This window comes from Suricata suricatta, chromosome 11, assembly GCF_006229205.1.
Source record: "Suricata suricatta isolate VVHF042 chromosome 11, meerkat_22Aug2017_6uvM2_HiC, whole genome shotgun sequence".
Lineage (NCBI taxonomy): Eukaryota > Metazoa > Chordata > Mammalia > Carnivora > Herpestidae > Suricata > Suricata suricatta.
Genome location: NC_043710.1, coordinates 5148886 through 5174556, shown reverse-complemented (window position 1 = coordinate 5174556; position 25671 = coordinate 5148886). Strand labels below are relative to the sequence as shown.

Below are 25671 nucleotides of genomic sequence, written 5' to 3'. Positions count from 1 at the left end.
CCCTCTCTGGTAGCTGCTGAAGGAACTTACACTTACTTGGTTGCCTTACTGCTAGATATAATTAGCCCCTTCTATGATGTACCCTATAATAACCAAGGCTACAGAAGTTTGAAATTGTTCCAAGAAGTTGTTTTGTAAGTGCTAAGTACAGAAAATGCTTTGAAGAGATCATTGCTTTTCTATTTGAACATTTTGTGATAAAAATTTTTAAATCAAGGATGTAACTGTGATGTGTATGCTGTAGAAACTATTTAATTACCACTGTTTATGTGTATGAATAATCCTAGGTCTGTATCCCAAGTTTTATAATAATTCCCATCCATTTTTCTGATAATTTTTTTTAATGATTCTGTAATAATCTAATTTCCCCACCCACTGTACAATTCATGATCTCATTTTCAGGGTATTACAATAATTTATTCTTCTTTCTGTTTCTTCCTCCTTGAGTTACGATATTTTGAGGTCTGGGACCATTTTTTTTCTTTTTCTTTTCTTTTCCTTTTTTTTTTTTTTTACATTTTATTTATTTTTGAGAGAGAGAGAGTGAGAGAGACAGAACCTGAACAGGGGAGGGGCAGAGAGAGAAAGAGATACAGAATCCGAAGCAGGCTGCAGGCTCTGAGTTAGCGGTCAGCACAGAGCCTGATGCAGGGCTCAAACCCATGAACTGTGAAATCATGACCTGAGCTGAAGTCGGACGCTCAACCAAATAAGCGACCCAGGCACCCATGGGACCATTTTTTTCGTTAATATGTACCTACTACATGGCTCTGTATTCTCTGAGCCACCGATAAGAACTTATATTTTTACTCTATTTCTTCCTCTCATTTTCTTATACTTTTCCATTTTGTGGAAGACTCCTAACTTTAGTTTTAGGGACATTGTATTAAATATAATGAGTCATTATAGGATACTGGTGAATACTAAAGCTTTGAAGCCAGATCAGGTAACCTTGAGAAAGTTGTTTGACCTCTTTGAGATTCATTTTTTTTTTCATCCACAAGATGTGGGTTATGTGTACCTAATAGGGCTTTTGTGAGGGGTAATTGAGGTAATTAATATAAGTGAGATACTTTTGCCCCATTCCTGGTAAAAGAGAAAATCCTCATTAAGTTTAAATTTATTATATTATAGGAAGGTATCTGGGTATGTTGGGAAAAGCATGGACAGTTGATGTTAGACTTAAGGTCAAATTCTGGCTCTATCACTGAACATCTGAATAACCTTAGGCAAGTTGCTTAACTTCTCTGAGCCTTGTTTTAAAAAAAAAACTTACAGAGAGGATAGTAATATCTGCCTCCAGGATTCTTGTGAGGTGATGTAGGTAAAGCACCTGCAAAATGCTTGCTATATAGTAGGCATTCAACAAGTGATACCTACTATTGTTGCCATGTATAATATATACTTTCAGATTATTATTTGATCTTTAAAACAGTTCTGTGAGGGAGAAAAATTAACTTTTATCCTGTTTTGAAGATTAGTAAATGAAGTCTAGAGCAATTAAGTGATTTTTTTTCATAGTTATGTATGTAATTTTTATAGAGTCAGTACTAGAACTTAGGTCTTCTGACTTGTGAGCTTTTTGCTTTATAGCTTTTCTTAAAAAATAAAGTTTAGATTAATGGGTTGAAAAATAGATTTCTTTTAGTGTCTGCTAATTTTGTTTCATTCTTTAAAGAGATTTACTCTTCTATCAGGATGGTAGAGCTAAGAAAGAGTTAATACTTCTTAGCTCTGGTTTGAATTACTTTTAAATTTGTTCCAAAAACTTGTTTTGAGATTGCGGGTGTTACTCTGATCTTTGTTCACATGTCTCTTAAAGTTCCATGAAATAGTTTAACCCAAGGAATGACAGCTTGTTAGATATCCTTTTGTATCCAGTTTTTAGACCAAAAGATAGTTCTCCTTATATGTCTGAAAAGTTTTCTAAGGTGAAGGTTATCTTTATAGGAAAAAATACCACAATTTAATTCATTTATACTCCTGGGTTTGTATATGTGGTGGAAGTTTTTGTTGTATTGTTACAGGTTGATGAAAAGCCCAGAACTTTGATGACAGATAGGTTGGTGATAAAGAACTTTTTACGCAAAATCATCATGGTACACCCTAAGGTAAGCTGTTCTTTTGCATAGTAATGATTCTTTTATTTATTTATTTATTTTAATGTTTGTTTATTTTTGAGAGAGAGAGAGAGAGAGAGAGTGAGCAGGGAAGGCCAGAGAGAGATGGAAACACAGAATCTAAAGCAGGCTCCAGCCTCTGTGCTGGCAGCACACGGCCCAGTGCAGTGCTCGAATTCATGAACTGTGAGATCATGACCTGGCCAAAGTCATATGCTCAACCAACTGAGCCACCCAGGTGCCGCAGTAATGATTGTTTTAAATCACATGTTTTCAAGATACTTCTACTATGTAGGATATGGGAGGATACAATTGATCCTCTTTCTTTTAATGACAATGACTACAATTTTAATATAGAATTGGTTTGATTTCTGTGTCCCTAACACAGTGTTGGTGTTGGTCATCTGACATAGTTGAGAGCCCTTGGATATAGAGCTTTCTTTGGGTTGTTGTTTTTACTTCCATATTGTTTTATTATATCAGTTTAGTTACTTTTTTTTTTTTTGCCTCCTCTGTGCTTCATTTTTCTATAAACCTGGACAATGAATGTTGCTGATTATCTTCTTTTCCAAAGTGACTATAAGAACAAATCAGGAAGTTTTGACAAAGTACTTTGAACTTTGGAGAGCTATAGTTTATTATTAGCTATAGTTAGATATGTTTATAGGGATGCACACCATTAAGTATGTTATATAACTTCTCCCTTTTTCTTTTGCTACCTTTCTACTTTTTCTGTCTTTGGCAGGGTTCAGTGCATATTGCATGCCAGACACGATTGAGTCCTTTCCACACACTTATTCACTCACCCCATGCAACAGCTCTTATGAAGTAGGTTTTATCATCATTATTCCCATTTTACAGCTGAGGAAACTGTGGTATAGAGGTTAAATAACTTGCAGAGCAAGGATTTGAAGTCAGGCATTTTGGCTCTAGAATTCCCTATTACCAAGAAAGAAAAATGTAAATCAAAGGTAGAAAATAATTAGGACAGTGAAGTGAATTGGAGGGAGGACATAAAAGTCTGATGGGGGCAAGGGAAGAAAACATACAGAAAAAAGCATGGAATGTTCTATGTATGAAAACAATGGAAAGAATGGAGAGAAAAATCACTAGTTCCTTTAAGCGAGAGAAGATATAACATTGGGAGAATGGCAGAGAACAAAAGGTGAGCTATTCTGGTAATCTGTGACCACCTGGAGTTGAAGTGTAGGACTCAATATAAATTTTAGATAACAGAATTTGAGCACAGGCAAATGTTAATTGTGTTAGTTGTTTAGGGAAAGTGCAAGTGAAAAAAGTGATATAAAGAGTATGTTCCCCTTTGGAAATTAAGTATGGAAATTTTTTAATCTCCATCCTTGTTAAATCTCATACCCCATTTACCTTGCAGATTAGATTTAATTTCAGAGTAAAAGTGAATGGGATCCTTTCCTTGGAAATCTTTGGGTAAGTCCTTAAATCAATGGCTTAAGTTTATGCCATGATTTTATAGTTTTTCTAATTATTGCCCTGTTTCTAGTAGTTTCACAATTTGACTTCTTGACCCAAAGTTACCTTGAAACTAATTTTCTGAGACCCACCACATTTTCTTATTCTATGTTAATGTTAAATGAGTAAGTAGATTCATCTAAACCTTTCATGCTTTTCCCTCTCAATAGAGTGGGTGATCTTAAAAATTGCCATATTCCCCTTGGTTAACTGGTTATTGAATTCCAGCAATCTCTGTGGGTGGTAGTGGTCATGGGCCAAAATTTGTATCAGGTAAAGATTGGTTTTAGAATCTCTGAAATATGCCTTAGCTTTGCTTTGCTTTGCTTTTCAGGACAAAGAATGAACCCATTTTGAACCTGTCGAATGGAATTGCTCTTGTTATAAACTCTCAGCATTATGTGAGGTGAAGGGTAAAAGCATTATTGTCCCTCTCCATGTTTTACTCTCCTGTTATGAGTATGAATCTGGGTAGAAATTGAACATAACCTTGTTTGTCATTTCTTAGTGCCACTTAGTGTAGGAAAAGTGGAAGTAAAACTTTTAATTTATTTGTATTGAAAACTCTCGTTATTTCTGGCTCCTTGAATATATTCTAACTGACCCGAGGACATGTCCCTGCTTTCCATGTGTTATTTTTTTCTATAAATGAAACAAAACAAATTGCACTTATTTACATATGAGAAGAGAGAAAGGACTTTAGAAGGTTACTTGTACTCTTGGCTAGAAAGATTTTATGAATATAAAGGAATTCTTTGTATATTATATTTTTTGTGCAACAGCATTTTGCATAGGTTTGGAAATCATGTCTCTACCTCCCCCTCCTTCAGACTACAAAAAAAATCCATGGAGAAGATGACAAATAAATGGAATAGAACCCTCTGCCTTGCCTTCTTATGCCATATATCTACCTACCAGAGAATCCAAAGTGAACATGCCTTATACCAAGAAGAAAACAATTTATGATTAAGTCCAACTAATTTAATCTTTATTCAATAGTTATCAACTCCATTTGTATACTCTGAATCAGCTCTGGTAGTCATAGGATCTTAAGGTTGGAAGAGACTGCTCATGGCTTTTTAGTCTCTCTTTTTTTGTTTACTCTTAGCCAAAATTACACTTCAGATTAGAATTTTTTATTTTTAATATGTTCAGTAAACAAAGTCTCCACCCTTTATCTATCTTTAGTAGTCCTCTACTGTCCTACAATCCTTACAGTTGGATAGCTCATTATCATAGATTTACTGAAAAAGTTTAAGCCTCTGAACCCGTGTTTGTAGACATATATTCTTGGATGACCTGATCAGTTTAAAGAGAGAGGAAAAATGTTCATTAATAGTTCTTCCTATTTAAAAAAGAGCTGTTAGAAAGTAGGCAAATATCAAATTTCACTAGATTCTTTTAGGAGAGAAAGACACCCTAATTTTTTCTCATTACTCCTATCAGACAGTAACCTGACTCCTTCAGGGGAAGGTATAGCATGTGTGAGAGCTGATCTAAGTGTCACAAGTCTAGTTTTAGGCTGTTATGATTCAGGGACCCCTTCGCCCCTACCCCCATCATGTTAATCTTTGATCTTGGAAACTTCTGCTCAGAACCATACAGTAATTTTAGTGGAGGAAATACACTTAGGAGAATGTAAAACTGCATAGTGTCAGGGGTGCCTGAGTCGCTCAGTTAGTTAAGTGTCTGCCTTTAACTCAGGTAATGATCTCATGGATTGTGGGGTTTGAGCCCCGTGTTGGATTCTGTGCTGACAGCTCAGAGCCTGGGCCTACTGCCTACTTCAGATTCTGTCTCTCTCTCCCTCCCCCCCCCTCTCTCTCTCAAAAATAAATATTAAAAAAATTTTAAGTCTGCATAGTGGCAGCAGAAGCAGGAGCCATGATATCATTCCTGAAATACCAATTTTCTGCTCTTTCTATCACTTGTGATTTCCTGAGTGAGACACAAGTTACTTATTCCAGTAAAACTGACATGGTGGATTACTGGATTATGCTTTATGCTAGAGATATCAAAAGAATTTTGAATGCCCCTAAAATAATTTCTTAAGGGGCACCTGGTTGGCTCAGCCAGTAGAGCATGTGACTCTTGATCTCAGGGTCCTGAAGTCAAGTCCCACGTTGGGTGTGGGGCCTACTTTATTTATTTTTTAAAGATTTCATTTTAAGTAACCTCTGTACTCTGTGTGGGGCCCAAACTCACAATCCTGGGATCAAGAGTCACATATTCCACTGAGCCAGCCAGGCATGCCATCATGGAGCCTACTTTAAAAAAAAAGAAAAGGCAAAAAATAAAAATAAAGTAATTTCTTAAGAAAGAAAAAGGTTAAATTTATCTTACCTATTTTTTGACAGTAGACCAAAATTTGGTGCAGCTGAATTACCTTGCAGCCGAATCCATCCTGTGCTAGGACATCCAGTAATGCTTTTCATCCCCGATGACGTGGTTGGCACGGGCTTGTGGGGAGAACTCATACTGACTCCAGTTGCTGCGCTGTGTCCCTGCCCAAAGGTCTTTTCCAGCCAGCTGAATCACATTTCTTCAGTTTCCATATCCTTTTGGTGACAGACTCCATCAAAATTTCCAACTTTGTTGTTTTGAACAATGAATTTTATATGCCAATTCTAGAAAAGCCTTTAGCATATAAACTCTATGTCTAGAAGCCAGTATAATTTGTATAAAAACAAAAGTCCAGTGTGAAAGCCAGTACTGAGAATTTTTCCCAAAATACTGAAAACTATAAAATGTGACATATGTGCCACATTCTTTTTATATAATCCAGTATGACTGAAGCATGGAATGAATGGTGCAGGCAGGAGAGATGAAGCTGGAAAAGTAGCTGGAGTTGGAATATGGTGGCTCTTTTGTATCACACTTAGGAGTATGAACTTCATTTTCTGTATAGTGGGGAAACCATTGGATGTTTCAGGCATCTCAAGCAGCATTGTGCAGCATGGGTAGGAGAGAGGTCAGTAATCACTAAGTAAATAAGTAAGTGAACTGGGCAAGAGATAATGCTGGCCTGAACTAAAAGTGCGATGAGCATGGAAGAGAGAGACTTATCATTTCAAAGAATCAGTATAATGAGGCAAGCAATTCATTGTGGGGGTAGGGAGAGATTAGGGGCAAGGAATGGTTAAAAATGATGTTAATATTTCTATATCCAGAATAAGCAAATCTATAGAGACAGGAAGTTAGATAGACAGGGATTTTGGGGGGATGGAAAAATGTCCTAAAATTGATGGTGGTGATGGTTGCACAACTCTGAATATACTACAACCTATTTGACTGTGGGTGAGTTGTATGCTGTGTGATATGTTTAGATTTCAGTGAGCTGTTTAAAAACATTTCCATAGGGCATGGGTGGTTCAGTTGTTAAGCATCTGACTTCAGCTCAGGTCATGATCTCAAGGTTCATGAGTTGGAGCCCCACATTGAGTGAGTTCAAGCCCTGGGTAAACATGAGCCCCAGTTTTGGGTCAGATCTGCTTCTCTCTCTCTCTCTCTCTCTCTCTCTCTCTCTCTCGCCCCCTTTCTCTCTCTGCCCCTCCTGGGATTCTCTCTTTATATGTCCCTTGCTTACTTGCGCCATCTCTCTCTTTCTCTCCCCCTCTAAAAAAGAAAAGAAAAGAAAAGAAAACATTTCCATAGATAGGACTGACAGAATAATGATACTGTCAATAAGATGCAAATCATAAGTAGCATATTTGAAAGGTAAGGAAGATTAACTTAGCTTTAAACATGTTAAGTTTATAGTTCCTGCAGGACATCTCTTGAAAATGACAAGTAGCTATATAGAAATTTTGGTCTAGGGGCACCTGGGTGGCTCAGTCAGTTAAGTGTCCAATTCGGCTCAGGTCATGATCTCACGGTTTGTGGATTTGAGCCCTGTGTCAGACTCTGTGCTGAATGCTTGCTCAGAGTCTGGAACCTGCTTCAGATTATGTGTCACCTTCTTTCTTTGCCCCTCCGCACTCACATTCTGTCTCACTGTATCTCAAAAATAAATGTAAAAAATTTTTTAATTGAAAAAAAAGAAATTTTGGTCTGAAATTTGGAAGGGGTCAGATTTAGAGATAATTTTAGAGCCTCAGCATTTTCTACATGGGGAAGCATAGTATAGTGCTGTGGTTAGAGCATTGAAGAAAACTGTAAATGATGGATTCACCACTAATTGGCTGTGGCTTCATGCAGTTTACTAAACCAACCTAAGCCTTTATTTCCTCGGCTTTAAAATGGAAATAATACAGGCACCTTGACGGCTCAGTTGGTTGAGCAGCCAACTCCTGATTTCAGCTCAGGTCGTGATCCCAGGGTCGTTGGATCCAGCCCAGTGTTGCGCTCCATGCTGAGTATAAAGCCTGCTTAGGATTCTCTCTTTCTCTTTCTCTGCTCTTCTCCCCCACTCATACATGCTCTCTCTTTAAAATAAAAAAAAAATAGGGGCACCTGGATGACTCATACGGTTAAGCTTCCAACTTCAGCTGAAGTCATGATTTCACGGTTTGTGGGTTTGAGCCCCAACAGCTCAGAGACTGGAGCCTGCTTCGGATTCTGTGTCTCCCTTTCTCTCTGCCCCTTCCCTGCTCATGCTCTGCGTTTCTTTCTCTTTCAAAAATAAATAAATGTTAAAAAATTAAATTACAAATAAATGGGGATAATAACACTTCATAGATTTATTTATTTTCTCTTGCAAAGGTTTTATTGTTGTTCTTTTGGGGTTTGTTTGTTTTAGGATTAATTATATTTAATAACCTATATGAAGTTCCTAGCATATTGCCTGACACATAAAAGGGTTCAGTAAATGTTAGGTGTTATTGTTATATAATTGAAGCTATAAGAGTACATGAAGTTATAGTAGAGTATAAAGAATAACAGAAGGCAGCGAAGGTCATGGTATGATAAATGTCAGCTGAAAATATCTTTAGGGAGGAGGAAGGAGCAGGATGGTTATTAAGACTATGCATGGACTTTTGGATTTTAAAACATGCTTTTTCTTAATATCTAGGTCATATAGAAGAATATAAAGAAAAATAAAGAAGTTTCCTCTCCTCCTCATCCCATTCTCCAGAGGGAAAAAGGCAAATATTTCTATCCTCTTGAAGTTTACATTTAGTAGAACATTTTAATAAATAGATGTCAGGTAGTGATAAGTATAGTAAAGATAAAATAAAGCAGGTAAAAAGATAATGACAGGAAAGTTATTTTAAATATTATAGTAAGTTAAGACTCTAGGGAGGTGATGTTTTAGTGAAGATAAAGCTCTGGTAGGATTTCAGCTTCTGAAAATGCCAAAGAAGGTAATTTATACCAACCCTCCTATTGAAGATAAATGTTGAATTAAATATTAAGACATAAAAGATTCTAAGAGCTAGTGAATAGGGAGGAATTTCTGGGCAGTCATAGGAGAAACAGGAATTACAGAAAGCGTGAGCTCAGCATTGGGGGTTGCTTTTGCTGTGAGGTCATTTGCAAATTATAGCAAGAAGATGAGAGGCTGAGATGCACTTCTGAATCATTGTAGGTCAAGAAGGCCAAAGCGTTTAAGGCCTGCTGAGCTGGGGGGTGCTGTTAAAAACACCTCTTGTTTGGGGCAGGGATAACTAAAAAGTTACACTTTAAGGAGCAAGATGAACCTGAAATAAACCATCCTTCACATGAACCGCATATATTTTTTCGGTCGTCTGGGAAGGCTAGAAAATCTTAAACTTTAAAATTGGATGAAGATGATTCTAGATTTTTAATTCTCCCAGATGTCTTGTAGAAGCAAACAAAAATTCTTTTCTAGAGGAAGATGACTACATATTTGCTTCAAATTATTTAATTATTATTTAATTTAAATACTTTCTCACAATGTCTAGCTCATGTGCACATTTCTTTCTCCCTCTCTGTTTCTCTCCCGCTCAGGTGTGCTCTCTGTCTCTCTCTCTCTCTCTTTCTCTCTTTCTCTCCCCCCCCCCCACACAAACACAAAAGAGTAGACAAGGCAACATGAACAAGAACTAGAAAAACAAGCAACAGGAATACCCACTGGGACTTCTTCAGATATTGGTAATATCAGATATTGATTTAAAAAATAAAGAATTATGCTTATTATATTTATGAAATTGAAAGCCAAGCTTAAAAATTTTGCCAGGGAATTGAAACTATAAAATGTGACATAATTTTTAAAACAACCAAACTGTAGAACCCCAAAATACAATCACCAATATTGAAATTAAATAGGCAGATTTAATAGCATATTAGACAGCATAAGTGAATTTGTAAAGTAAAAGATAAGGATAGTGAAAACTAGTAAAATAAAGCAAAGAAAGACAAAAGGATAGAAAATGCAGAAGAGAAGTTAACAGTGAAAGGAAACAGATCATTTAATGTACATTTAATTCATGTCCCAAAGGAGAAGGGAAAAAATAGGGCAAAAACAGTCTTTGAAGAATCAATGGCTGGAGCAACTAAAATAGTTTCAGAGCTCAACAATCAAGCAGGATAAGCAAAAAGATATCCATACCTTTAGAAAATCAAAAACAAGGAGAAAAATAAGCTAAGGAAGATGGATTTTCTTCAAAAGAGAAACAAATTGACAGCTGACTTCCCTATACCAACATGAGGTAGTAGTATAATAGTGTTAATGTCCTGAAATTTTAAAATTACCAACCTAGAATTCCATACCGAGCAAAAATATTTTTCAAGATAAAAGATAATGTTGGGGGTACCTGGGTGGCTCCACTGGTTAAGCATCTGACTCTTGGTTTCAGCTCAGGTCATGATCTCAGTTCATGAGTTCAAGCCCAGGATTGGGCTTTGAGCTGACAGTGCAGAGCCTGCTTGGGATTCTCTTTCTTTCACTCTCTGCCCCTCCCCCATGTGCACACGTGTGTTCTTTCTCAAAATAAATAAACTTAAAAGATAACCTACCCATATATATTAAGGTCATAATTCATATAGTAAGAAGAATTAATTCAACTATCTTTTTTTTTAATTTTTAAAAATGTTTTTATTTATGTTTGAGACAGACAGTGTGAGCAAGGGAGGGTCAGAGAGAGAGGGAGACACAGAATCGAAGACAGGCTCTGGGCTCTGAGCTAGTTTTCAGCACAGAGCCTGACGTGGGGCTCGAACCCACAAACTGTGAGATCATGACCTGAGCTGAAGTCGGACACTTAACCGACTGAGCCACCCAGGCGCCCCTCAACTGACTTTAGAACATAGTGTTTTGACATACATTCTTGGTGGGGTATACTCTAAGGATATGAAATGAAAAGAACTACTGAAATTCATTTAGTGGTCTTGATTCTTAATAATAACATTGGTATTATTATATTGAAATTCTTGTATGCAAACTTATTATAAAACTAGTAATTACGTTAAATTGTTAGGAACCAAAATTTTTTAGCATAATATAGCAGATGTAGAAGTATAAATTCAAAGGAATAGAATATTTTTATTTTGAAATAAAATTTTTGAAAGTAATCTTTTTAAAAATAACGTTCATTTATGTATTTTGAGAGAGAGAGAGAGCATGAGCATGGGAGAGGCAAAAGGAGAGAATCCCAACCAGGCTCCATGCTGTTAGTGCAGAGGCTTGAACTCATGAAACATGAGATCATGACTTGAGCCAAAACCAAGAGTTGGATGCTTAACCAGCTGAGCCACCCAGGTGCCCCTGAAAGTAATCTGAGAGTGGAATTGGAAATACCACTGTGTACCCCCAACTTTTCTGACTTTTGAAATTACATATTTCTTAGCTCTATCTGCTAAAAACAAACAAAAACCAAACAAACTGAGGAGCAGTGAGCACTCCTAGTTTCCAGAATGAGTTTTCTAAATGCCATTGCTCACTAAAAAGGAGGAATGGCTGATTGCAGGCCTAAAGCAGAAATGTACAAGATGAGCATGGGTATCTTGTTGATCCAGAAAGCAAAGAAGCTATCAAAGGCCATGACACTATGTCAGCGGTTTTCAGAAATTCCACTTCCAGCCATGAACAAATAACAGGGACTAGATCCAGCCTCCTACCCTGAACAACTTAAAACATGGATAAATTATGTTAAACACCAGATAGTACAGGACAGTGGTTCTAGAGAAAGGAGAAACAAACCGTGTATCACACCACTGTACTACCTAGAGAAGTCCACCAGGAGGGTATACCCAACTAGAGTCTGGCGGATCTCTTGGAGTTGAGAAGATGAAGTTCAGAGTTAGGGAGGTCCCGGCAGCTGGAACTTACAGAAGAGAGTGCCAAAAAGGAGGTAAAATACACAGAGAGCTCCAGATAGAGGAGAATCCCTAGAGTACACACAGAGCTGGAAAGTTTCTGTTCATACCAGGCAGGATGAAAAAGATAAAGGATCAGGTGGAGTCCTAAGAAGGGTTTGCTTGAATATAGTGAAGTTAGCTTTAGGCTGTAGGCTTCCTAGGTCCCACATAACAAAGCTTAAAAATAAGACCGGAAAGGCTCAAACTGTTCCCAGATAACTTCATAGTGTTCCAGAAAAAAAGTGCAAGAATATTTACAGGAATACAAAAATGTCCTGCATTCAATGAGGTAAACTTCACAATGCTGGGCATCCAATAAAAAATTACTTGGTATGTAAACAAGCAGGAAAATAGGACCCATAAAGAAAAAAAAAATTAGAACTACCCAGAAATGGCATAGGTAATAGGATTAGTAAACAAGGGCATTAAGAGAGGTATAACTGGAGGTACCTGGGTGGCTCAGTCCATTAAGCATCTGACTCTTGGTTCAGGTCATGATCTCACAGTTAGGAGTTCGAGCCCCACATCAGGCTCTGCACTGTCAGTGTGGAGCCTGCTTGGGATATTTTCTCTCCCTCCCTCTCTGCCCATCTCCCACCCTTTCTCTCTCAAAAATAAACTTAAAAAAATGTATAACTGTATACCATATATTCAAGAAGTGAGAGGAAAAAATGGAACATATTAATTAAACACAAAAATTATAAAAACCTAAATTGAACATCTAGGGATAGAAATCATAATTTTTTAGAGTGAAAATACACTGGATGAGATTAGTGGCAGATTTACACATTGCAGAGAAAGATAAGTGAACTTGAAGACATATCACTAGAAACTAAAATGAAACAAGAAAGGGACCAAAAAAATGAATAAAGTTTCAGTGAACTGTGGAATAACTTCAAGTAGCCTAATTCAGGGACATGTAATTGGATACCTGTAGGGAGGGAGGGCAGATAAAATATTTGAGGAAGAAATGCCTGCCCCCCCCCAAATTTCCAAATTTGATGAAAACTATAAACCTGCAGAGCCAAGATCAACAAACTTTAAACATAAGAAACATGAGTCAAATTATAACAAGACACACTTATTATAATCATTGATTAAAGCCAGTGGTAAAAAAAAAAAAAAAGTCTTAAAAGCAACTAGAGGTAAAAAGACACATTTACATACTGAGGAACAAAGATGAAAATTACTGCAGATTTCTCACTGGAAACTGTAAGCTACGAGAAAGTGAAGCAACTATTTAAAAATAATAAAGAAAAAAAAAACCTTAACCTGGATTCTATACCAAAAGAAAACATTTTTCAAAATGGAGGCAAAATAAAGAATTTTTCAGATGTACAAAAGACTTCATCAGTGATCTATATTATAAGAAATGTGAAAGGAAATGCTTCAGACAGAAATAAAATGCTATCAGATGGAATTCTTGATCTACACAAATAAAGAAGAGCACTGGAAATCATAACTATCTGGATAGATATAAAAGACTTTTGCCCCATTTTAAAAATTGCTTTAAAAGATAATTGACTTTTAGCGGCTCTTGGGTAGCTCAGTTGGTTAAGTGTCTAACTTCAGCTCAGGTCATGATCTCACCATTTCTGAGTTTGATCCCCATGGGCTCTGTGCTGACACTCAGAGCCTGATGCCTCTTTCAGATTCTTTGTTTCCCTCTGTCTCTGCCCCTCCCCCACTTGTGCTCTATCTCTCAAAATTAAACAAACATTAAAAAATTTTTTTAGGGATGCCTGGGTGGCTTAGTTGGTTAAGTGTCTGACTTTGGCCCAGGTCATGATCCTGCGCTTCATGGGTTTGAGCCGCATATCAGGCTCTGTGCTAACAGTTCAGAGCCTGGAGCCTGCTTCAGATTCTGTGTCTCCCTCTCTCTCTGCCCCTTCCCTGCTTGCACTCTATCTCTCTGTCTCCCCAAAATAAAGAAACATTAAAATTTTTTATTTTAAAATTTAAAGATAATTCACTTCTTATGGGGCACCTGTGTGGCCCAGTCTATTAAGTGCCCAACTCTTGATATCAGCTCATGATCTCATGGTTTGTGACATGAAGCCCCATGAAGCTATCAGCACAGAGCCTACTTGGGATTCTCTCCTTCTCTCTGCTACTTCCCCATTTGCACATGCATACTCACATACTCTTTCTCAAAATAAACATTAAAAAAATTTTAAAAAGATACACTTTTGAAAGCAAAAAATGCCATCAGCATATAAGATTTTGTAACATACATGGAAGTAAAATGTGTGACAGTAGCACAAAGGCCAAGAGAGGAGAAATGGAAGTATATTATTGCCAGATTCTTATATGTATGTGAACTGTGATAGTACACTTAAAAGGTAGACCATGATAAATTAAAGTTGTATACTATAAAGCCTTGAGCAATCGCTAAGTTGCTACAACAAAGAATTATAGCTAAAAAAAATTTAAAAAGCAGGATGGTGCTTGGTGGCTCAGTTAAGCATCTGACTTCGGCTCAGGTCATGGTCTCACGGTTTGTGAGTTCGAGCCCCGTGCCAGGCTCTGTGCTGATAAGCTCAAACCTGGAGCCTATTTCAAATTCTGTGACTCCCTCGCCCTCTGCCCCTCCCTGACTCACACTCTGTCTCTTCTTCAAGAATAAACATTAAAAAAATGTTTTAAGTGATAAAATCGAGTTATAAAAAAGCACCAAGTCCAAAATAGAATCCCTCCTCCAAAAAAAAGAGGAAAAAGGAAACAATATAAGGAACAAATGTTGACCACATAACAAGATGGTAAAACCCAACCATAACAGTATTTATATTAAATGTAAATAGTTTAAACAACCCAATCAAAAGTCACACACTTTGACTCTTCAGACACTCCATTCACTGAGTTTAGCACCTCAGAGATACCCTGGCTCTAAACAGTGAATGTGTTGGCCTTAGCTTCTATTTTAATGTCTTCTTGTATTTGAGATAGAGACTTCATTTATGAGCACTACCTCACTTTGTTCTTCTGTAACTTTTCATAATACCCCAGTGCCTACTGGGGAGGATTTTAATATCCAAACTTAATGCCTCGTGTTTACCCTATTTAAAAGAGGATGAAACATCGCTTCTCGGCCTTTTGGCTAAGATCAAGTGTAGTATCTGTTCTTATCAGTTTAAAAGAGGATGAAAACAAAAAAGATAAAGGAAAATATATTTCTGGTTACTTTAGCCTTGGTTCAAGGAACATAAAGGGTTAAGTATTAGTTCTGAACTGGGTAATTTTTCCCTCAGAGGATATTTGGGAATGTTTGGAGACACTTTGACTTTCATGACTCAGGGGAAGTGTGCAACTGGCATTTAGTGGATAGAGGCCAGGGGTACTGGCTAACATCCTACAGTACACAGTATAGCCCCTACAACAAAGAATTATCTGGCCCAAAGTGTCAAGAGTGCTAAGGTGGAGAAACCCTGGGTTAAAAGGAGAGTTGGCGGGGGAGTGAAATCTAGAGAAGGAAAACATATCAGGGGCCTGTCCCCCTTTGTCTTGGTTAGAGAATAGAATATCACATTTTATTACAGCTTACTGTTTTTTATGTGTATCTCCAATACTATAAATATGATAACTTTAAGGTAGCTATTAACTCTTAATCTTAAAATTAAATATTCATCTTTGTGTCCTCTGAACTTAGTACAGTGTTTAGCTTGTAGTACCGCTCAAACCTATGATGAACTGAGTAAGATGAATAAATAAACTAATTGTCTAATACTATACCTGTGGCCCACACTTATTAAACCCAGAATAAATTTCTAGGGATTCGAGTAGATCTGCCTGTGGTGCCTCACACCTATATTCAACGTAGAAAGGCTTCATATATAATCAGCTAGCACCATAGTTTATTTTTGAGAGTGTGAACCAGGTCAATGTTATGTTTGTTTCATGCAAATGAATACATAGTCATTTAAAAAAACCCTAAAATTTGGCAGTTTTCTTTAGCAACTATACATATTTCTATATGGACCTTCAGGCCTGCCTCTGATATTGCCAAGTCAGGAGCAGCCAACTACTACTGTCTTCGGAGATACCTCTTTCTTCATTGACTGGAAGAAATACCACTTGTGTATGGTGCCCAATTTGGATCTCAGTTTGGATAGAGGTATATCTTCCTCTCTTTGTGAAGGAGTAAAGAAATCTGGAGAATATTAGATAAATGCAAGGAAATATAGATAACAGGTATACATAAGAAATAGGACTCAGTGATCTGATGGCTTAGGTTGGGTGGTGCAGCAAACAGGTCAAGAGGCAAAGCCCCATAAGAGCCTAACTGTTTTGGCATTACATGTTAATGCTGGGTTTTCTCTCAGTTCCTCTACTGTCTCCTCTCTTCTTGGTCCTCTTGAGGTAGTCATTGAACCTTCATCTTCTAAGGACTTGTTCAGTGGGCTTCTCTTACACCGTAATCGGTCAACTCAGGGATTTTAGAAAGGTTAGTAAAAGATCAGTAACATCTTTGAACTATTGTGGAGGAGAAATGTTTCCTAATGAAATGAGAAGATGCACGTAAAATTACTTAGAAAAGATTACCATATAAATGCAAGGCAGGAGTACAAACCATATATAATCAACCTAGAAAGCTGGCTGTAGGGTTCATGTAGAGCCTGACCACATTAGCTTTGTATGAATCACACTGAGACTTGGACACGTAATCACTGGACCAAAAAATAAAACTGGGAAGTAGGAATATGCAACTATGAGGTGATATCTAGGATCTTTACAATGTTGAGCTTGACTGTTGGTAGCTAGAATCCTTTGAAATTTAGAAGGTAGTCTGGTCACCTGGATCCTGAGGAAGGTAACCAATGGGGAAGAGGTCTTCTAGAGCTATGATGGTGTGAGAAGACAAGCCTCCTGGAACAGAGATTATTTCTGGGGGAATGACAGAGTCTTCTCTAGGAAGTAAGCTTCAGAGTAAGGATTTTTTCTCAAGTAGGTAGTTGTTCCAGAGGGTGGGGTGAAAGGAGTGTGTCTTTGGACAGGGTCTCTGGAGGTGAGTGGTTTTGTGAAGAAAGAACGCTTGGTCTTACCCGGGGGATGTCATGCCATTATAGTTTTCAACTCTCTAGGGCTCTCCATATCTCTTTTCTCTTTAATTTTTATTTTCATGCTTTGTTAGTTTCCTTCTTTTTCCCCCCCTCCAATTTTTGATGCTTGAATTTGCTCAGTTAACTTTGGAAATAAGTAATGTAGAAAATGTCCTTTCATCTCCCTCCTCATTACTCTAAAGGACAGAACCAGGATCCACATTGAGATATTTCTCTGCATGGATCTGGATGGAATTTAGGACTATCGTGATTGTGTTTTAGAGGATCCAGGTGCTAGAAAGTGACAGGATCAGATTACTTGGGAATACAAATATAATGATGTGGTTAAGAACACAGATTTTGGGGTCAGTCTAAAACAGATCCATCACTTGCTGCCTCATGGTGGGCAATGTATTTAACCTGTTTGTACTTCTTATTTGTAAAATGGCCTAAGAATAGGTCCTAAGTCTTAGTGTTGTTGAGAAGTCTAAATGTTTAGATAGTTCATATGAAGAATTTAACACAATACACGGTGTGTAGTAAGCATTTAATACAAATTAACTGTTATCATTACTCAGGTTTGACTCTGACCTCTGCCTTTTACTAGTGATTACTTACCTTAGAAAGTTGTTCAAAGAATGAATAAATGTATTAATGTTTCCCAATAAATTCTACAGCGTGCTGCTTGGTTTGCATTTTGCACACTCAGTTGTTATTTTGATGTTCCTTCTATGAGTCACTATATTTGCTTCCATCATGTGGACAGAGAAACAGGTTCAGGAGGAAAAGAGAGTGTTTGATTTTAGACCTATTGTAGATCCTTCTTTGTTTGAGGTATAGGTTCTTTATTCACTTAGCATTCTGAGGGCTCTACTTATCTTAGAATACTGTATAATATCTTGTCCTCTAGATTTGGTGCTTCCAGATGTGAGTTATCAGGTGGAATCCAGTGAGGGGGATCAATCTCAGAATATGGACTCCCAGGGACAGACTCTGCTGCTTTTTCTCTTTGTGGATTTCCACAGCGGATTTCCAGTCCAGCGAACAGAACTCTGGAGTAGGTATAGGGGCTGCTAGTATGAGTGTGCTTAAATGTTAAGAGAGTAAAGAAAGGGAGGTTTTATCTGAATTACATATATAATTATATATTTCTGTAGAATAATTAATTTTAATAAAAAAACCTTGAATAGGTTAAACAAATTATATGCTGTATGGAAAAAATGTATCTTAAAATGAAGCATCACTTAAATGATGACATTCCCAGAATGTCTAGAAATCAGCAGATACTTCCTGTAATGCTCTCTAAAAGAGTCTATTATCTTAGATGAGTAGTTCTCAACCTTAGCTCCATAATATATTACCTGGAGAGCTTCTAGAAAATGCCCAGACTTCACCCCCAGGGATTATGATTTCCTTGGACTGAGGCAGCGCTCTGATAGCGGTATGTTTTTTAAGCTCAGGCCTGAGAACTGTCCACTACATTATTGCTTTTCCAAGTGGAATCAAGAAACGTTACTGGCCTTGCTTGGCCTTGATGCAGTATCTCAACTACAACATAAGGTGTGGGGGAATGTATTGGTGTGAATTGCATTATGTCATTGCCACACAGACCTCTGGAAAGGGAGAAATTATCCTTGTTCAGGCATACAAGGGCAAGCCGTTAGTGTCTATTTAACAAATTGGTGACAACCTGTTATCAGAAAGTTTCTCTGTTTGGTGGTCCATGAAATATGCATCAGAATCACCTGGAGTATTTGAAAATGTATTTTTTCCTGAGCCAAGAATCAACTCCTTGTTTTGTTATAATATAAAAATATGAAATGGCTCAAGAATCTTCATTTTTAACAATATTCTCAGGTAATTTTTAAATATAGTAAAGTTTGAAAAACACTGAGTATGAACAGGTGTTAGCTTATGCGTTTTAATCCAGTAAACCCTGAGGTATAAATTTACGTGTTTCTCAATGCCCTCCTAAGCTTTGAGGGAAGTAGCAAGAAGTGGAGCTTATAAATGTCTGGGGAAAGGTTCATAAGCCTCCCTTTTGGTGCTCCCAATATGTTTCTATATTTTTCCTCTTTGAGCCAGTGTTTTTTCTTGGGTCTCTACTCTGAAGCCATTGAGTGCTTATTTGGTGTGGCCCTGCTCCCACTGAGTCATGAAAGAAATGACACAACTTACATCCTCAGATCAGAAGAGATCATGTTGACTGGTGCCAACAATATATTGAACAGACTATTGTCAGTTGTGGGATCCTTCCTGCTGCTGCCTTCCGTGCCTCTCCTGTCTTTCCTCACTATCTATATATTGTTGAGGGGAGAAGTACTAGTATCTTCCTGGGCTCTGGCTTGCAACTCTATTTGAGGAGCTGTTTTTGTCTGATGCCCCCACTGTTCTGTTCATTAAGGCCATGGAATGGGAGGGAACATAGAAGAGACCTAAACTAATGAGGCTTCTAGCAATGAGGATAAAGTGAGATTGCGTGGGGTTATTACCCGGCCCACACTCATATGGACAGAGGCCGATAAGAGAAGCAGTTTAGTAAAGGGGAAAGGATTTCAGAGTAGACTCGAGAGCTGGTGCGGTTTTTTTGGGGGGTTGTTTGTTTGTTTAGTTTAGTTTTTGAGAGAGAGAGTGAGCAGGGGAGGGGTAGAGAGAGAGAGAGAGACAGAGAGAGAGAGAATCCCAAGTAGGCTCAGTGCTGTCAGTGCAGAGCCCGATGTGGGGCTCAAACTCACAAACTGTGAGGTCATGACCTGACCCAAAATCAAGAGTTGGATGCTTAACCAACTGAGCCACCCAGGTACCCCTGGAGAACTGGTTCTAACTTTACTTCTGTCTCTGAATCCCTCAGTGGCTTTTTGGAAGCAAGTGACATAAATCATCTGATCCTCTCTTTTCATCTCTTTAACATGAGATTGGTAGACTAGGTGCTAACAAAGGCCCTCCCAAGTCTCAAGACCCTCTGAAGACTTAAGATCTACTATCTTCTGGCAGGGTTTTTTTGTTGTTGTTTTGTGTGGGGGGGGGGTGGTCAGGCAGGAGACGGGAAGAGAGAGGGGAACAGAGGATCAGAAGCAGGCTCTGTGCTGAGAGGCTGACAGCAGCAAGCCTAATGTGGGGCTTGAACTCCCCGAACCCCATGAGATCATGACCTGAGCTGGTCAGACACTCAACAAACTGAGCCACCCAGGTGCCCCCCCCACCTTTTTTAGATCTGCTAGAGGGAGTACATATTCAGTCTTCCCTAGGATGACATAAAGTCTGAGACCATGTTCTGAATCCCACTGAACATACCTAAAGAACTCAGATTCCTCGAAACCATTGTTTCTTATCATTCTTGTAGTATTGTGATAGTTGATGCATCTCTGCTTATCTGGACTCTGAAGGCCTGCAACCTCTCAGGTAGGGACATTTGATATTAGATTAAATAGAAACTCATCACTGCATTAGTAAACGTAGTAAGTATCTTTTTAAATTTCCTCACATATCTGCTAGTTTAAGACTAGCCTTTGAGAAAAAGATGTACTGTGAAGGTAAGTATATACAGATATAGGATAGAGAGATAGTAATTTTATTTTCTTTCTCCCTTATTCTTTCTCATATCCTTGAAAGCTTTCTGTAGAGCTACTTTTAGGAAACAGATTGTGCAGAACTACAGTCTGTTTCCATGTGTCTTAAAAAAATCACTTAACTGGCCTCCTGCCCACCTTGTCATGGTAACTTTTCTATGATTAACTCATTATTTTGCTACAACGTTAAAGGCATCTGGTGGTATCAGCAGTTTTAGGAGAACAAACTTGTAGCTTTTTAATTAAATGTCTGCTTTCAAAAGGGTCTAACTGATTTCTTGAGGCTATTCCTAGCACCTTATAGAGAACAGCAATCCATATGATATCATCATAGCAATAGCAATATTTTCCCTTTGAATATTGCAATGTACATTTTAGAACACTCCATATATATTATTCCAGTTTATCTGCACAACATGTCTGTGAAAGCAGGTGGTATAAACCCAATTTTAGTTTTGAAGTGAGAAGAGTCACATGACTTGGTCACCACTAGTTAGTGGTAGAATTCACTCTAGAATCTATGTTTTCCTAACTCCAATTTTGGACCCCTTTTGAGCAGACCACATATTACATTCCTTTCTGGGAAAGCATCCTTGTGCCTTATGGTAGAAAATGTACCTTCTGGTTTGCATTTTTAATGCAGCCCTGAGCAAAACCAACCAGCTGTAGGCTGCTTCACCATAGTACCTTTGAGCAGACTTTTCAGGGTAGAGTAGAAAAACACTGAAAAGGAAAGGTTTCCTCAGATGTGAAGTGAATTTGTCTTCCTGTGTCTGTTGCCTCTGAGTCATCAATGCAAGCCTATTGTTGGATGACGTATTTTGCCTGTCACTCTTTACCTGTTAGTTTTTCTGTTGTGCAGTGGTGCCTCTGGTTACTTTACCAGAAATAGCCCCCATTTAAAAAGACCTTATTCCAGCAGTCTCAGAGTCATCTTTGTGTTTACTTTTTCTATACTACAGTATATCTGAAAGGATTTAGACCCTGACAGTAACAGTGGCTCCCCACGGCAGTGATGCTCAAACAGGAGTTGAGTAGGGTAGATACACTTTTCTAGGAGGCCTTTTTCTCTTCCTCTTCCTCTTGTTCTTTCAGAGTCACAGGTATCATTATCTATAGTAATAGTAAATAGTAATAGTATATTTCTGTTTCTGATGTGAATCAACAGGATCTCTCAATTGTTTCTTCAAAAATAAGGTCAACCTCCATATTAATTTTTGAAGCTTTCTTTCATTTGTAAGTGGAACTGGGTAGGTTTGTAAGTTGCTGGGTTTTTGTTTTTTGGCTAAAAAAGTAATTATTTATGGATAGGCAGCGGGGCCTCTTCTAAGAACCTCTTTCTCACGCCCACCCTGACTCATAGTACATGAATAGCAATCTTAAAGTGGCCGTTCTCACTCTCATTAGGAGCTCACACTTTGCTCACCACTCATCTCAGTGCCATCCTCACGGAGAGCCACAGTGTAGTGCAAGATTCAATCCAGGTTGCCGTGGACCAGGCCTTGGAACAGTATCACCATGCTGCCAAGGTAATAAGAAATTCATAACTCCTCTTCACCTATTTTATCTAAGAAAAAAGAACTAGAGGGGGCACGTGGGTGGGTCAGTTGAGTGTCCAACTTTGGCTTAGATCATGATCTCCCAATTCATGAGTTTGAGCCTCCCATCAGACTTATTGCTGTCAGCGCAGAGCCCTCTTTGGATCCTCTCTCTCTCGCTCTTGCTCTCACTCTCTAACCCTCCCCTGCTACATGCCCATTTTCTTTCTCAAAAATAAAAAAACATTAAAAAAAAAGAAATCTTAAAAAAATTTAATGTTGGGGCTCCTGGGTGGCTCAGTCGGTTAAGCATCCGGCTTCGGCTCAGGTCAGATCTCACGGTTCATGGGTTCGAGCCCCACATTGGGCTCTGTGCTGACAGCTAGCTCAGAGCCTGGAGCCTGTTTCAGATTCTGTATCTCCCTCTCTCTCTGACCCTCCCCTGCTCCAGCTGTCTCTCTCTGTCTCTCAAAAATAAATAAAAAGCACTAAAAAAAAATTTTTTTTAAATTTAATGTTTATTTTGAGAGAGACACAGAACACAGGCAGGGGAGGGGCAGAGAGAGAGGGAGACACAGAATCTGAAGCAGGATATGTCATTGTAACCAGCTTGCTAAGTGTTACCTACCAGTAGGTGAATTTGAGTAAAAAAGTACAAAATAATAGAGAAAGTGACTGATCACGCACCTGTTCCTTACCTATCTTCTCTTCCCACGTGTATTTCTGGAGCTACTGCTTCACTAAATCCTACATTCTCTCCTCATTTCCTAATGCTTCATAATATCACTTTCTCTTATCTTTCTGATTTCCTCCATCCTGTGTACTTGTGGTAACACATTTCTTACTTCATATGGCCCCCTTTTCAGGGGGAAAAAAACAACCACACTAAGAGAGCAAAGTTTAAGGCTTTTGGTTTTTAAATATTATGTGCATGTTTTATTGCCTAGTATCTTATGGGTTGGTTATCTTTTCTGAAGGTATCTGTGTCAGTAATCATCTCTGTAAAAGGGGAGTACATTGTTTCACTCCCTCAGTGTCCTTTATATGGCATGATCTCAGTAAGTATTGTTGATGGTAGGGGAAGAATTGTTGAAATCCTGCTCTTACTGAAATCTTCAATTCCTTGGAGAGTCTCTGAATCAGCAGCTTGGGACTATTATAAACTGCCGTCTTTCCTTATTTGCTATGTTCCTTAGGATCGTCAGAAATTGCAGGCCTCACTCTCAGTGGCTGTGAATTCCATCATGAGTATCGTGACAGGAAGCACCAGCAGTAGCTTCCGAAAGATCTGCTTCCAGGCCCTTCAAGTTAGTAGACTGGGGCTGCTTAAATGTGCCAGGTTTTTAACACCAGTATCTTAGTAATATGCACAGAACTTTTAGAAATGTTTCATTTTAGCCTCTTGTGATCTTATATAGTATCGGGCCCGTGGTAAGTGTTTTAAAAAACATTTGTTGAATGGATGGTATGTATACTGTTTTATAAATGAGAAAATAAGTATTTAAAAATTTTTACTTTTTTTTAGCTTACATTGCCAGTTACAATTAGAGCAAAGACTAGATCAGTGATTCTAAGTTCCTTATTGAAGAACGTTTGTTACCTCATGGTGACAGAAAACATTGGAAATAACTGAGTAGCCTTAAGTATTACATATATTTGGCAGTATGGAATAGTGTAACAGTTGAAATCAGAGGCTCGAGTTCAATTCTTGGCTCATTTACTTACTGGCTATGTGGACTTAGGCCTGTACTTAACTTCTCTGAGCTTCATCTATAAATTGGAAAAAATAATAGTACCTCACAGGGTTATTATGAGGGTGAGGGCTAAGTGAATATGCATAGCATATGGTATGTTCTGGATAAATGTTAATTTCTTTCCTTCCTTCTAGAATTGTAGGCCAACTGAACGGTATTATAAGTAGGGTGACACATTCATTCTGTGTCTATTTTATTTTTTGTACTTTTTTCTTGAAAAAATGGTATATTCAAATTTTAAAATAACATAATATCACTGTAAAGTTTTTGCATATTTTCTCATGTAAGCTATATTGTATAGTTGTGACCATTGTATTCTATATTCATATGTAATTTGACATTTCCTCATTTCAACTGTCTTAAAATTGTGTCAGTTACCAATTCCACTACATTGGTTTAATCTAATTTAATAAGGCATTCACCTAATGATAGGCTTTTAGGTTGCTTGTATTCTTTTTGCCAATATAAATACTATTTCAGTTAATACTTCTATATGATTTCTTAGAATAAATTTCTATAAGTGGAGTTACTAGGTCTAAGAGTTTAACATCTTTATAATCTAGTGCATTTTACAGCTTCAGCTTTATGGGTCATGTGTATAGCATGGAGTAATGAGAAGAACACTGCATTGGCAATCCTAAAGTCAGCCCTAACTTTTGTACTGACTAGCTGTGAGATCTTATGTGGGTCACTTCTCCTTTTTAGATTTCAGTGTTCTCGTCTATAAAATAAGTGCGTTGTATAGGTGGTTGCTCTTGTCCCCTTTAACTCTGATATCCTATAATTCTATACTAAAAAGTAGAAGTTATTACCCATTCCTTATGGATGCTAAATATTATCTTGTTCCTTTCTTCCCTAAAAGACTTACCTGAGGAAAAGTTCTTATTTCAGCCTTATTTGAATACAGTGGAACCTATACTCTCTTGGAACTTGTTTTAGAGGAGAGCAATTTATGTAACCCCTTTATGAACAGATGGGTCTCTGGGATGTGTATCTCCTACAGAGATAGGAGAACAAAGGCCTTGTTTGAAAGATCTTGCTTAGGTAACAAAAATTGGAAGACACAGGAGCCGCAACTACCTGTCTCATTCCAAGTATCACAAGTATCTACTTCTGTGTTGGAATTAAGGAAACTCCTAACACAAACATGGTTTGCCTTTCAATTTGTTTCCTCCTCTTCCCATATCCTGTAGGTACTTTCCTTTTGGTTGCCAGTACTGGAATTCAGCATGTTCTATATCTGGCCCATTTTAGGCAGCTGACACTCAAGAGTTTGGGACTAAACTGCATACATCATTTCATGCGATCATCCAGCACCGATTTCTTCCCTACTGTTCATATGAGGTGAAGCAGGTAAGTATAAAGTAATAATGAGTACTTTGGTGTAAATCTTCCATATTGATAAATGGAACCCTGAATGCAGGGTAGGTAGGTGCAGGTACTTTACATTTTTAATTTTTTTAATGTCTATTTATTTTTGAGAGAGAGAGCTCAAGCAGGGGAGGGGCAGAAAGAGAGGGAGACACAGAATCTGAAGCAGGGTCCAGGCTCCAAGCTGTCAGCACAGAGCCTGATGTGGGGCTGAAACTAATGAACCACGAGATCATGACCTGAGTCGAAGTCAGATACTTAACAGACTGAGGCACCCAGGTGCCCACCCCAGGTACAAGTACTTTAGATTGCACATTCTGAGGTTAGGAAAACTAATAGAACATAGTATTACACAGAGGTCAAGAGCATGGTTAGATAATGCTCAAATTTTATTTCTGCCACTAACTAGTTGTGTCATATTGTGGAAGCTGTTTAATCTTCCTAAGCCTTAGTTTCTTTATTAGTAAAATAGGACTGATGCATAACTAAAATGATTGTTGTGAGGTTTGAATAAAATAATGTACGTAAAGTGCTGA

General features: G+C 37.9%; 1 protein-coding gene and 1 pseudogene across 1 annotated transcript in view; both read left to right on the top strand.

Annotated features, from left to right (window-relative positions):
• C11H11orf80 (chromosome 11 C11orf80 homolog) overlaps positions 1-25671 on the top strand; it is a 99423-nt gene that overhangs the window by 57908 nt on the left and 15844 nt on the right. Inside the window, exons 5-13 of the mRNA XM_029915412.1 lie at positions 2028-2111; positions 3511-3566; positions 3943-4014; positions 5966-6161; positions 15828-15978; positions 17814-17960; positions 21880-22001; positions 23207-23317; positions 25019-25117. Of these exons, the coding sequence (XP_029771272.1) occupies positions 2028-2111; positions 3511-3566; positions 3943-4014; positions 5966-6161; positions 15828-15978; positions 17814-17960; positions 21880-22001; positions 23207-23317; positions 25019-25117 (1038 nt within the window). The remainder of the gene's footprint in view (positions 1-2027; positions 2112-3510; positions 3567-3942; positions 4015-5965; positions 6162-15827; positions 15979-17813; positions 17961-21879; positions 22002-23206; positions 23318-25018; positions 25118-25671) is intronic.
• LOC115272933 lies at positions 14945-15114 on the top strand (annotated as a pseudogene).